This window comes from Barbatula barbatula (assembly GCF_947034865.1).
Source record: "Barbatula barbatula genome assembly, chromosome: 23".
Classification (NCBI taxonomy): Eukaryota; Metazoa; Chordata; class Actinopteri; order Cypriniformes; family Nemacheilidae; genus Barbatula; species Barbatula barbatula.
In genome coordinates, this window is record NC_136786.1 from 12669214 (window position 1) to 12681518 (window position 12305).

At 37.5% G+C, this 12305-nt stretch overlaps 1 protein-coding gene across 1 annotated transcript in view; it reads left to right on the forward strand.

Moving 5' to 3' along the window:
• The window catches only part of sema5a (sema domain, seven thrombospondin repeats (type 1 and type 1-like), transmembrane domain (TM) and short cytoplasmic domain, (semaphorin) 5A), a 103299-nt gene that overhangs the window by 75449 nt on the left and 15545 nt on the right, over window positions 1-12305 (forward strand). The window contains exons 15-16 of the mRNA XM_079447361.1: window positions 3000-3147; window positions 7999-8224. Of these exons, the coding sequence (XP_079303487.1) occupies window positions 3000-3147; window positions 7999-8224 (374 nt within the window). The remainder of the gene's footprint in view (window positions 1-2999; window positions 3148-7998; window positions 8225-12305) is intronic.

The following is a 12305-nucleotide window of genomic DNA, read 5'->3' on the forward strand; positions in this document are numbered from 1 at the left end:
TGTCTGCGTAAAGACTGTGAATAATCAGCAAAAAAGTTGTGGAGCAAAGCTTTGAGCTTGCATTCAGTTTGGCTAATCTACAAGTCCTTGTGAGTTTTCCACTCCGCTCGTCCGCTATAATGCAACACCTCGACCGGCCCAGCGGTGCATAATGGCTGTGAAAACATATCCGGGGTGCCCGACAGTTCGCATTTAATGTGGACGTGAGCTGTGTTAATGTCACCAATGTGCTTTGTCAGTTCCCATAGTAAGACAAAATTTCTGTTGGCTTAAGAACACTTCTTTTCTACTTCTCTGTATTTTGTCCAAGGTAAAAAGAAGCCTGGATTTGTTTGCAGGAAATGTTCTCTTCGTCTTCAACCTAGCAATTCGGCATCGGTTCATAGGTATTCGGCTCATATAGTCACACTTTATTCCCCGTCGGCTGTACCGCTGCCAGATGGCCAAGTCCTCAGCACGCAGCACCTCTGTGTCAGCCTTCCCAAGATGTCCTTCGTGTGGGATAGAAAAAGAAAGTCAGAAAGATAGATTGGCTGTTAAAGCCTTCAAACATTCAGAGTGCAAGATGAATCTCATTTCACCGGTCTCGTGTGTTATTAAGCCTGTCCTTCACGCCAACATTTCTAAATGTGCTTGTGCCTCATTGTAAGGGCTTCTGCGAGGTCCAGAGCCATAGCCTGGAACTATGAAAACACCCATCCATTTGTGCTCAGAACCTCTCCAAAATAAGACCCAAAAGCCCGCAGGCGAAGACGCTGTTGTTGCAGCACTCCAATACTTTGTTCAGCCTGAAATCCATCTGACAAATGAATGTGTTCTTTTCACGCTCCCTTTTTATTTCATGCACCATCTCAAATGTGCATGAGCTATTAATTACCACTTTTTTCTTTGCTCTGTTTGTTTCTCTCCGTCTCTTCGCCATAGCAGGGCAAACTTGTTAAACTTGGCAAATCTGTTTTGAATGAACTCTATTTGCATATGCAAATTGAGAATGGATTTCCCTTGGCTATAAATCTTTCCTGTATGGATCTCTCGACTTTTTTATTACATGCTACATCACAACAACTTGCTGTAATCAGTAGTTCCCTAATGGAAATCTGTACGTTTCCCTATTTTTTAAAACATTGTTTATAGGAATCGGATAGTGTTCTCCGTTCTGTAATTTAAACACATGCGCGTTCTTCATTGGACATCTGTGTATTCTTACTTTCGAATATGAGTGCTTGCAGACACAGGGAAATAAATATGAATCTCGTGTACTTCCCTGATGACGTCCTTTCTCATCAATACACCGTTTATAGCTTTCAGTTCTCTGGATTAATGTCCCTGCTGGAAACTCTAGAATTGGTCACCATCATATGTTGTGTTTTAGATATTGGGATGCTTGTATGCTGGTTCACACCTCAGGATTCTTAAAGTGATATTTAACCCAAAAATCAATTATTCACCCTCTTGTCATCTCAAACCAGTATGACCTTCTTTTTTAGGCAGACCCAAATGTAGATATTTTGAAAAATGTGTTAACCGAACAGCGACAACACCCATTGACTTGCATTGGTTTTGTGTCCAAGCTATGGTTTAGTGAATGGTAACAGCGATGTTTGATACCAATTTTCTTTCAAATATCTTCTTTTGTGTTCTGCAGAAGAAAGAAAGTCATATAGGTTTGAAATGACAAGAGGGTAATAAATAATGATAGCATTTTAATTTTGGGGTGAACTATCACTTTAACTAGCATTATTAAAGAGGCCGTGCTGCTGGTTGACACGCATTACTATTCACCAGACCCGGCATTAATTATTTGTTAACCAGGCCAATATCTTAATTCACAGTAGATTAACTGGTGTTCAGCAAGAAAGCACCCAAAACATGGTTTAAGCACAGAGACATCTTGCATTACTGTATATGAGATCAGACGTCAGATGATTTAATTTGAGCGGTTCTGGCCATGTGAGGTCAATTTATGATTCATTTTGGACTATTTGTTCTGAATACAAGCGTATTTAAAAAGAATCAGACTTCATTTACAATTCACTTTCTTTTGAAGATCACCGATTGAATTGTGACCATGACAGCCGGAATGACTGAATGTGTGTGTCCAGCATTCAGAGAGACCCAGCAAACCCCTCTTAAACTTCCTATAAACCTAATTTAGATAAGACACTACTCAATCAGGTTTCATTTCACTGAAGTTAACTCGAGGGGGACCAGCCGGTCTTTACCCTATGTTTGCAGTTTCAACCTGTTGAGTTAAATAAAGTTTATACTTACTAGAGGTCAAATGTATTAATTCATAGCGGCCTTGTTTGGTTACAAATGAACAAAAATCACTTATTTAGTTTAAACTATAAGTTATAACAGACCCCCAATTCACAACAGTGAGCATATATAAATTATTTATATGTTGAGGTGTTGGGAATGGTTTTGTTGGAAATGTCAGTTTGATGTGAATACACATAAATGGAAAAAGATACATCCAAAAAGTAACCTGCAGTTTAAAACGAGATGGCGATAGAGACGTTACAGTTAAGAAAAGCTAGATTTAATATTATCTTTAATATTCTATTACAGAACCCATCTATATTATTATATGTTATTGTTTTTAATATATTTTCATATTTTATATTTAAAATATAAATCTTGGACTTTTTGGTCTGTATAGTCTTGGAATGAAACTTGGTTGTATTGTAGTTTTATCAAAAAAACAATATTTGCTTGTATATTTAGTTGATGTGCATTTTAGTTTCATGTGCGTTGTATGTTTTATTTTTTATGTTGCTTTAATATCTTTTTATTTAAGTTGTAGTAAAAAAATTTCAGGTAATATGCCTCAATTTACATTTTAAATTTGATCTAGATTTTTTTTAATTCAGGCAGATTTACATTTATTCCTATTAAAAGAAATGTTTAAGTCAACAGTAAGTTAAGTAAACCATAACAACGAATGTGAGAGAGATTGTTTTACGAATATATTCTAAAGTTTGTTTTATCTTTCTTAGATACTGTAACGAACACCTGCCCTGTCCTCCGCATGTCTATTGGTCAGCATGGTCTCCATGGGAACGCTGCACAGTTCCATGTGGTGGTGGGATCCAGTCTCGACGCCGGACATGTGAGAATGGAAACGAGTGTCCTGGATGCAGTGCGGTACGTCACACACACGTCACTACTCACATACTTAGATTCCATTTACCAGAGACCTTTTGTGCTTGAAAGAACAGAAAATGTATCCTACAGCATACATTCTCTGTATACATAATACATTATTAAATGAACTATGAACAGGACCTAAATTAGAGCTTTAGGGTATTTAACAAACGGGGTTGGGGGAGTGTGGGGATTGCACCAGACTGATGCAATCCATGCTTAAACTCATACAGACAAAATCTTACGCACACATACCTGAAGTGTATTTTTGCAGACTGGTTCAAAATGATCATACTATTTTTAGCTCTGTCATGAGCATCCACAATACCAAAATGCAAATCCCCCTTTGAAGGGATGACAGGGTTTGAAGAGCATGCGAGTTCTCCCGAAGTAAGCTTGGATTTTCCAGGCATGAGTTAGCTGTGATATTCTTACTCTCGGTTTAACAGCAGCCACCCGCTGCCAGTTCAGAAAAGTCCAGCTCACGTGACCACGGTTCATTTCTCATGCTATATGTGGAAGCGGTTTAGGTGGTTAACAGAACGCGAGCCAACCTCAAATAGTTCATTTCCTATTTAAAATGTGTTACGACCAATGGTTCAATTTAGAATACAGGGCTGTCGTTGATTTCAATTTTTCCCGGTGGATCCCTGGCACTTGCAAGACACTATCCCTTAAGAGAAAGTTTACACAAGAATTTCCAGTGAGTCCTAATAGTGACACTTCCTGATCTTGTCTGTGTACTTTCTAAGTGCGTGGGTGGGTGTGTGTTTACCCACAAGACCAGATGTCTTAGAACCGTCACCATGCTGACAACACTTAAAACACAAATTCACCAAAGTATCTCAGGAATGCCACAGAAGCTGTAAGGGCAGTGCCATCTTTTCACTGTGTGTAATTATATTTATATATGTTTGTGTGTGGCTAACAGGGTGGTGCATTGCCCGGCTTATTTGTGCTCATTTTAAGCCTTTTTAGCTCTAACTTAAATACGTTATACTTAGAATGAAGGTTTAATAAGCAAGCTTCATATTCTTTATTATTGTGTGTTACTGATGGTTGCCAGACTTTGCTATGGTTCATACTACAGCTGTCATCATATGTCATAAAAAGTCCTATTTGATATACTACTTGGTGATTTTTGTCTGACCAAAGAATACAAATGTATTGTGATATGTAAATATGTTAATATGTAAATAATAATGGATTGTAGGGCTGGACTTTTCATTGAGAACCGGTTGAATAGCAATAAGAGCTCAAAGGGGCGGACAGCGGGGCAAGTTATTGGGAGGAAAAATATTCAGAGCCAAACATTTTCTTTTAGAATATCATGCACTGATGAATTATATGTTTGGAAAGTAATTTGGGTCAGTTTTATTTTCAATTTGTTTTAAAACTCAACCATGACAATAGATCAAATGACGGAAAAAACAGATGATGTATGAAGACGTTTCAGAGAGATTTGCTTTTTATTTCTGACACAAAAGTGTTAAATTCTCTGCGTTTTGACAGTCCTCATATATATATATATATATATATATATATATATATATATATATATATATATATATATATATATATATATATAGACTTTATAATATATTTTAAACATAAAACTATTCGCAGATTAACATGCACCATAAAACTGTGAATTCAATTTTTGCCCAATGATTTCGCAGCATGGGTATTCATTTAAAGATTTTTCTTGATAATTTAAATATTCCCATTTTCATCACAATCTTGATTGAGTACCCTTGCTGGGTGCTTCTTTCGGACCAATTGTGTACTAAAAATCTAAACGTTCGTCTCGGTAGGCCTTGTGGAATGGCCCCCCGGTGTCTCGGGGGTGAACTGCTGGTAATGAATGTAATTCTTTGTTTTTTAATGAATGTAATTCTTTGTTTTTTTGTGTGTTTTCTGTGGCTGTTGAGCTCTGAGGAGTTTGTGTGCGTCCAGTGTCAAATATGAACCGTGTGAGGTTTGGAACGCCCAATTACAGACCGACACACACATACTTGCTGTTACACTAAATGTTTGTGTGGGGACACAAAGGATTGAGTGTTGTTTGTCAGAGCGTGCCTGTGTGTGGGTATCAAAGACAGCAGGAGGAAGAACTCAGCCCCACAGGTCCCGGTGATCTAAACGGCACAGTGGATGTAATGATGTTAAAAATCCTCAGAGAGCTTGTGTAGGATTACTCATTAGTCAGCAGATGTCTGGAGACGGAGCAGAGGCCAGCAATGCTCTGTACAGGGCATCCCCTAATCCCTGCTTCCAATACCCATAATGCATTTCCGGCAGGCAGAAACTTTAGGTAATTCGGTAATGCAGAGGAAGAAAAATGCACTCAGGGATGGTGAGTGAGAATGGCCTCTGAAAAAGATGAAGAGATAGTGGGATAATGAATAGATAGCCGGAGAGAAAAACAAAAACAGAACAATAGAGAATTAGAGAAAGGAAGGCCAGGACAAAGTGAGATTGATGGAGGATTACAGAAATGAAAAATGTGTGTGAGATGAGTAATGATAGAGGCGACAGAAATAGTGAGGAAAGGAGCAAACATCAGTGGAGTCTGTATTATTCACACATAACATCATTACATGTGGGAAAATATGATTGATGTGCACGGTTGAGGTCATGTCAGATTTCCGTGGACAGAGAAATTTCAGACAGGCCGGTGCAAACTTTCAGGCTGCACAGAGGCATCGATAGGTATTAAATCACTATTATGTCGCCCATATGTAGGCAGTTGGCCAGCTGGTGAGTTTTTTTGGAAAACAACTGCCTTATTGAATTCAATGTAGCATCACCATCACACCCGATGTGTTTGAGTGGGTTCTGCTGTATTGATCACTTTTAGTTAATACCCTTGATAGGAGATTTTACAGTAATGCTTTGCCGTCAATTTTATTTGATACATTTTCTGACAGTTGCATATAAGTTGTAAAGTAAATCAATGAAAAAGCATCATTCAATTTATTTGTAAGCCAAATAAGAAAGGACAGTGTCTGTTACTAGCTCTATTAACATTTCTCTCACCTTTAAACTGTTCCTGTACTGTTTGTGCTATTGAAAATTTTACATTTGTCTCATTGTCAGAAGAAAATCACACCCTAAAATTAATGAATGAGTTATTATTAGAGATGCACCGACACTAAATTTCTCCATCGATATCTGCCCATATTGATTCTGAAGATTAAATTTACATTCTGAACGTTATAAATGCATATAATGACTAATGATATTGAACATCAAACTGGTTGTTTCTTAACATTTTCTATATACAAATGCATTGCATTTTTCCAATAGCTTATAGTGTGAAAATAAGAGTGCTCGCAATAGGTTATGGTTCACGTTAAATTAAAGAGACATTTTTACATTACTCCAAAAAAGAAAGTTTAACATATTTTTATAAGTTACAGCAACTCATCACTAGCCAAAATTTTAAGTTGAAAAAACTTGCAAAGTCAATTTGATTGTACTTGAAGGTTTAGGGCAACAAAAACAGTTAATTTGCAAAGATTTCTGTTAGTATCTATCTAATATCTATGTACAGCTTTCATTTAGCAGACACTTTTATCCAAAGTGACTTACAGATGAGGAATACAACAAGCGATTCATCTTATTAGGGCAATAATCACCAGAAGTACCAATAATACAAAATTTCAGTCATCAACATCTATCATGTCCGTTAGATATAAAAAACATGAAGTCAGCTACTTTGATTTCGTTGCAGTGTCCTGATTTTCACTAGCATAAAATATTAACAAACATAAAGCAATGTCACAAGTTTTCAATGACTTTAACCTTGGCTTTCCGCTCCCTGTCCTCAAGAAAGTAGGTAAAAACAGAGTGTGGGGCTGGTGAAGAAGATGGCCGCTTGAGCGTTTCTCTGTCTGACAGATTGACGGATGAACAAAAATACTTTTATCTTATTTTGCCACGGTCTGGCAGCCATTCAAGGTCTGTTAAGCATACATAAATGCAGAGAGAATGGACACAGCTTCCCACTTCACCAAATGAACACGTGATTTACAGGAAATATATAGCTCTTCCATTTATTGAGGTGTCTGGATATGAATTTGACTGCTTTTGAGGCCGGTCATCGGTGTTAGACGTCCAACATTATCATAAATCGAAGGATTGAAAGCTCTTAAATGCTGGTCGGATCAAGGATACAGACAGTGTGGATGTCATATCAATTCTAGAAATGGAAAACAAAAAAGGATTTCTCGAGTGTAGATGTGCAGTCAGCACTGTTGAAACGCTCTCCAGATTTTCTCCTGAACACATTTCATCTCAACTATTCCATGCCAGTGAATTTTTGTCAGTACTTCAGGCTTCCAGTCAAATCCAAATGTCATTTTAACTTGTGCAGGACGGACGTATTTTTGTCTTTATTTATTTCCTCGTAGTTCACAGCCTTTTTCTTCGCAAAGGCAATAAATTACACTTGATCAATGACCTTTTCTGCCTGACTTGTTTGCTTCTTGCTATGTTCAGCAAAGTGCGCAATGGAAATATTTCATAGGCGCCTGCAAAATGGCAACTAGACAGCAATAGGGCATTCTCAGCATGAAGGCTGTCAAACCTCAAAATAAGAAATTTAGTGAGAATCATATATTACACAAACTATACACTGTATTTTAGGGGGGGTAAGAAGCATTTGTTTGCTTGTACGGTCTAAATTGTCTTTTTGTGCCTACTTGGGCATGTAGCTTCAACTATCGTATTGACATGAAATATATCATATACAGAATGTTTTGTATATATGAAGGTTTTGAAAAGGGGTTTTATCTTTTTAGTCTTCCCCAAACATCCACATAATTCTCACCCTATTGTTTTTTATAGGAATTCCAATCCTGTAACACCCTCCCTTGTCCGGATATAAAGAAGACCACTCCCTGGACGCCATGGACACCCGTGAATATCTCAGACAATGGCGGCCATTACGAGCAGAGGTTTAGGTACACGTGTAAGGCACGTGTACCCGAGCCCAACCTGCTGGAGGTGGGGAGGCAGCGAATAGAGATGCGGTACTGCTCCAGCGACGGCTCCACGGGCTGCTCCACCGACGGTGAGAACTCATTCAATCTCACCATTCTTCATTTTTCTATTGCCTTTTCCCACTTTCATCTATTTTCCCCCGCTCTCATCTTGTTTTTTCGCTCTGTCTTTGATGGAGTGGGGTCTGACTTTGAGGGAAGTCACTTGATCTATTTGTCCATCAGTACAAAAACAACATGATGTGCTATAGTGCCTCTATTTCGCTCTCTGTCTCTCTCTCTCTCTGTCTCTCTCTCTCTCTCTCTCTCTCGCTCTTGCTTATCTCCATCAGTTTTCAAAATGACGTCTTACCTAACTGAAGTGCTCTCAGACATGTTTTTTTAACCGTCGTGCTAATGAAGTCAAATTAGAGAATGCCATGTCTCTCAGTGATTTGGGCTTCCTGTCTGGCAAAGTGCTCTTAATTTCATTTGTTTACCTCCCTGCACGTGTACAACTGCATTCAGTTTCACTGCTGCGAGTTGTAAACACTTGGTGGTTTATAAACAAGCTGTTAACCGGGATGTTACGAGACCTTAAGTGGCATCTCAATATGAGATACACAGCGGATGTAGTGAAACCGCTGGCTCCAGATGAACTGTAAACTTTGTTTGTGAGGGCTGTTTACCCGGAACGTACATTGTGGCTCTGATCTTCAACATCTATTTACTAAAGCTTGATAACCATGAGTTGCCACACACATAGCTTATGACCAAGTCTTTTATATGCTTGTGTCATTTGTGCCATTTTCCTTTGTTTTTCCATCTCACTAATTTCAATTTCATTTTATGGGGGAGTTAACTACAATGATGTTTGGCGCCATATAAACAACAACAACACAGAAACATTTGTTTTGCTAGTTTACAGGAGTCCTTTGTTGCACTTAATGCCTTAACTTTTCTATTCGAAGGATAAAAGAAAACCGAGGATTTCATTTAAACTTGTATTTAATCATAATTGTAACATTAGCTGCATTAAAACAAAGTACAGCTGTGCCACGGTTCATGTGGATGTAGTAAGTTGCTAAAATGTTATCATCTTTTTGAGTTAAGTATACTTCTTTTCACAACATAATACACAATTATTTAAAACACTTCAGATGCATTAAATACAACCTTATGTAATTATTAATTTTAGCATCAATGTTTATTTTATGTTTAGGTGAAAGAATTTTTTTTACTATTTCTTCTACATTGTTTTTCCAAGCTTTAACAAAATTGCCTCAGATGGCCCCGTAACTTACACAGCAGTTCTTCTCTGTATTAAAATAAAACTTGCTAACTTGCTAATAATCATGTTTCCATCCCAGGTTTTTTCAATAAAAATAAGTTTAGTCCATTAAAATGTTTAGCAATATGGCTGTTGGAAATGCTAATTATAGATTACATTTTGCACATTTCTAAGGCTGTCAAATGATTAATCGTGACATGTCATATGCAAAATTTTGGTATTCGTATTTGTTTATTGGATGGAAACAGTTTCTTTAGCTCATAAACAGTACATGTACAAAAACTGGATGGAAACATTGTCACCATTCCAACAGGATTTGTGTTTCAAATCAGTTTTTAAACCGCCTACTGATCAAGAGTTTCAAGCAGTGATACATCTAGTTCAAGTCTTTAACCCATTTGTCTTACAAAATAAACTGCCAGTGGCTGCTGTGACCTCTTAAATCTATATATCCTTAAGGTATATTCAACAAATCTACTCTGCATTACTGGGTAAATTTCACTGGTCTGCTTGGCCCTGTAATTGCAGCTTGCAGCTATATTATCAGTATTCCCAGTGATCTGTATTACTGACACGCCAGACTCTCGCACGATACATCAGCGCTGCATCTGTGTAATTCATAAATATTAAACGCCCCAAACGGAAATTATTAATTACCTTGCTTCGGCCATTATTTAGCTCGAAGCAGCCAGCTATAACCCTATATTCCCTGTCATGACAGATATGTCTCCTAAAGGCTTTCAGTGGTTAACTTAACGCATATCGTACAGAAGAGGCCCAGTGCCATAATCACCTTCACACTAAAGATGTGTGTTGATATCAGTGAAGCCACGAGGGAAGATGAGTTTTGAAATGAATGGGCTGCCACTTGGCAAAGATTTAGCCTCCCATCTTGGCTGGCCCAAATCGATTTGAATCTGTAGGAATCCGTAATCCTAGCTTGTGTGAAGAAAAGGTGATAAAGCACAGTGTCTCAGAGAGATGATGTGGAAAAACCTAGAGTTGTCGACTGAGTTTACAGTAGGTGGTTACACTGAGGGTCCTAAACTAGTGGTAGCTTTACATTTTTGTAAATTTGCATAGCCATAAAAATAGTGATTCGCCGCTGTCGAATTAAAACTTTGTATCTCCATACATTTCATAAATCCATCCCTTCATGTTTGTCCATGGGTTTTGCAAATATTTACCAAAAAGTATTGAAAAGAGCTTGTACACTTTGACCACACAGTGACAAAACTTTGTAAACAAATATAATGTGGCAGTTTTGGAGTTACAAGCTTTCAGTCCGACAGCAACGATATTTACATTTACATTAAGTCATTTAGCAGACGCTTTTATCCAAAGCGACTTACAGAGAGTGATATGCTCCACCTATTGACTTGTGTCTAATTCAACAATCACTGGTTTAACGGTATGAAATGTAAAGAAAAATTATATACTGCATATATTTGCTCGGTGCAGTCTTGTTGATCTTAATCTAAATAATCAAATATATAGTTTAAAAATACAGTACTATTGAAAAAAACAATCAGTTTTAACAGTTCAAAATAGTAACATAGTTTTCAAACAGTGAGAAGGTAATTCGAAATATTGTTATTACAAAGATTTTTCTTAGTTATTTATTTACTTTCTGTGTATGTATGTCACAATTCATGATCCATTAAAATACATTTTAATTTTGCTTTTAAAAGAGGCCTTTATTTATTTTTTGTTGGGGGGCCCAAATATAAAGTCTTGCCTAGTGCACCAACATAGCCTGGGCCGGCGCTGGGTGCAATCAACGTTCTGCTACTACGGCCTGTGGAAAGCTGTCATAAGCTGAATTTTATTTAAGGATGTTATTTATGTAACAACCCAGCGTCTCAGCCTGCCACGCCCCCTCCCAGCTTCACCCGCTCTCGATCCCCATACTATTTAACCTTACGAAATATACTCCCCATGATCCCTAGCACCAGATTACCCTCATGTTGCACCCGCACCTGAACCATTGACTCCATATATACCTCGTGTTTTGTTGTGTTCGATGTCAGGTTAGTTGTCATTTTATTGTCGCTCGTTCAGACCTTTTGGATATTGTAAATATCAGGATATTTACCCGCCAGTCTGGTCCCCTGTTTACCCTATTAAAACCTGTTGAACAGTATTGTGGAGTGTTGTATGTCGTCTATCTGCCTAGAAGTGTGGGGTCAGAAGTGTTATAACTGGGAATATGTCCAGAAGTGTTCACATTCAGCAATTCATGTGAATGGATTGCCGAAAGTATCAATAATGTAAGCTCAGTGTGTTCGATTATAGATGTACACTGCGTACAATACTCCACAACTCAGCATAACATTGTAGTTATTTGTTAAAACTGGTAAATTAAAAACTTAATCAGACATTTTCTCTTAAACAACATCTCTGTTTCCTAAGAAATTATATTCAGCGTTCTGTGAAATGAAGAGAGTCACCTTTGTTATCTGTAGCCGAAGTCACATAAATGTTGCTATTTTGTCAAGCCTTTAAGGTCTGTGCCCCTTTTTCGTCTAATGTCAACATTATAAAAGAAACAAGATCAGTAGAATCAGCGCTGGCTGACATTTTCAAATTGGTAATGCATTTGAGGTCAAATCTTTTAGTAGCTGAATTTAAATCTGCTTTTGTTCAGATAAGGTTCCTTAATTTCTCAGCTGTCTTTATTCAGGGCCAAATGAAAGAAGTTATCAGTGAAAGCAGCTGCTGGGTGCCATTTACACATAGATTCAGCAGCTTTGTGATATGTAATGTCATATGTAATGTCAGATAACACATCACTTTCATTGACAAAGTGTGACCTCATATTTGTTATAAGTAAATTATAAATACATGAGTTTATAAATGGAAATTTTGGGTTATCAAATTGT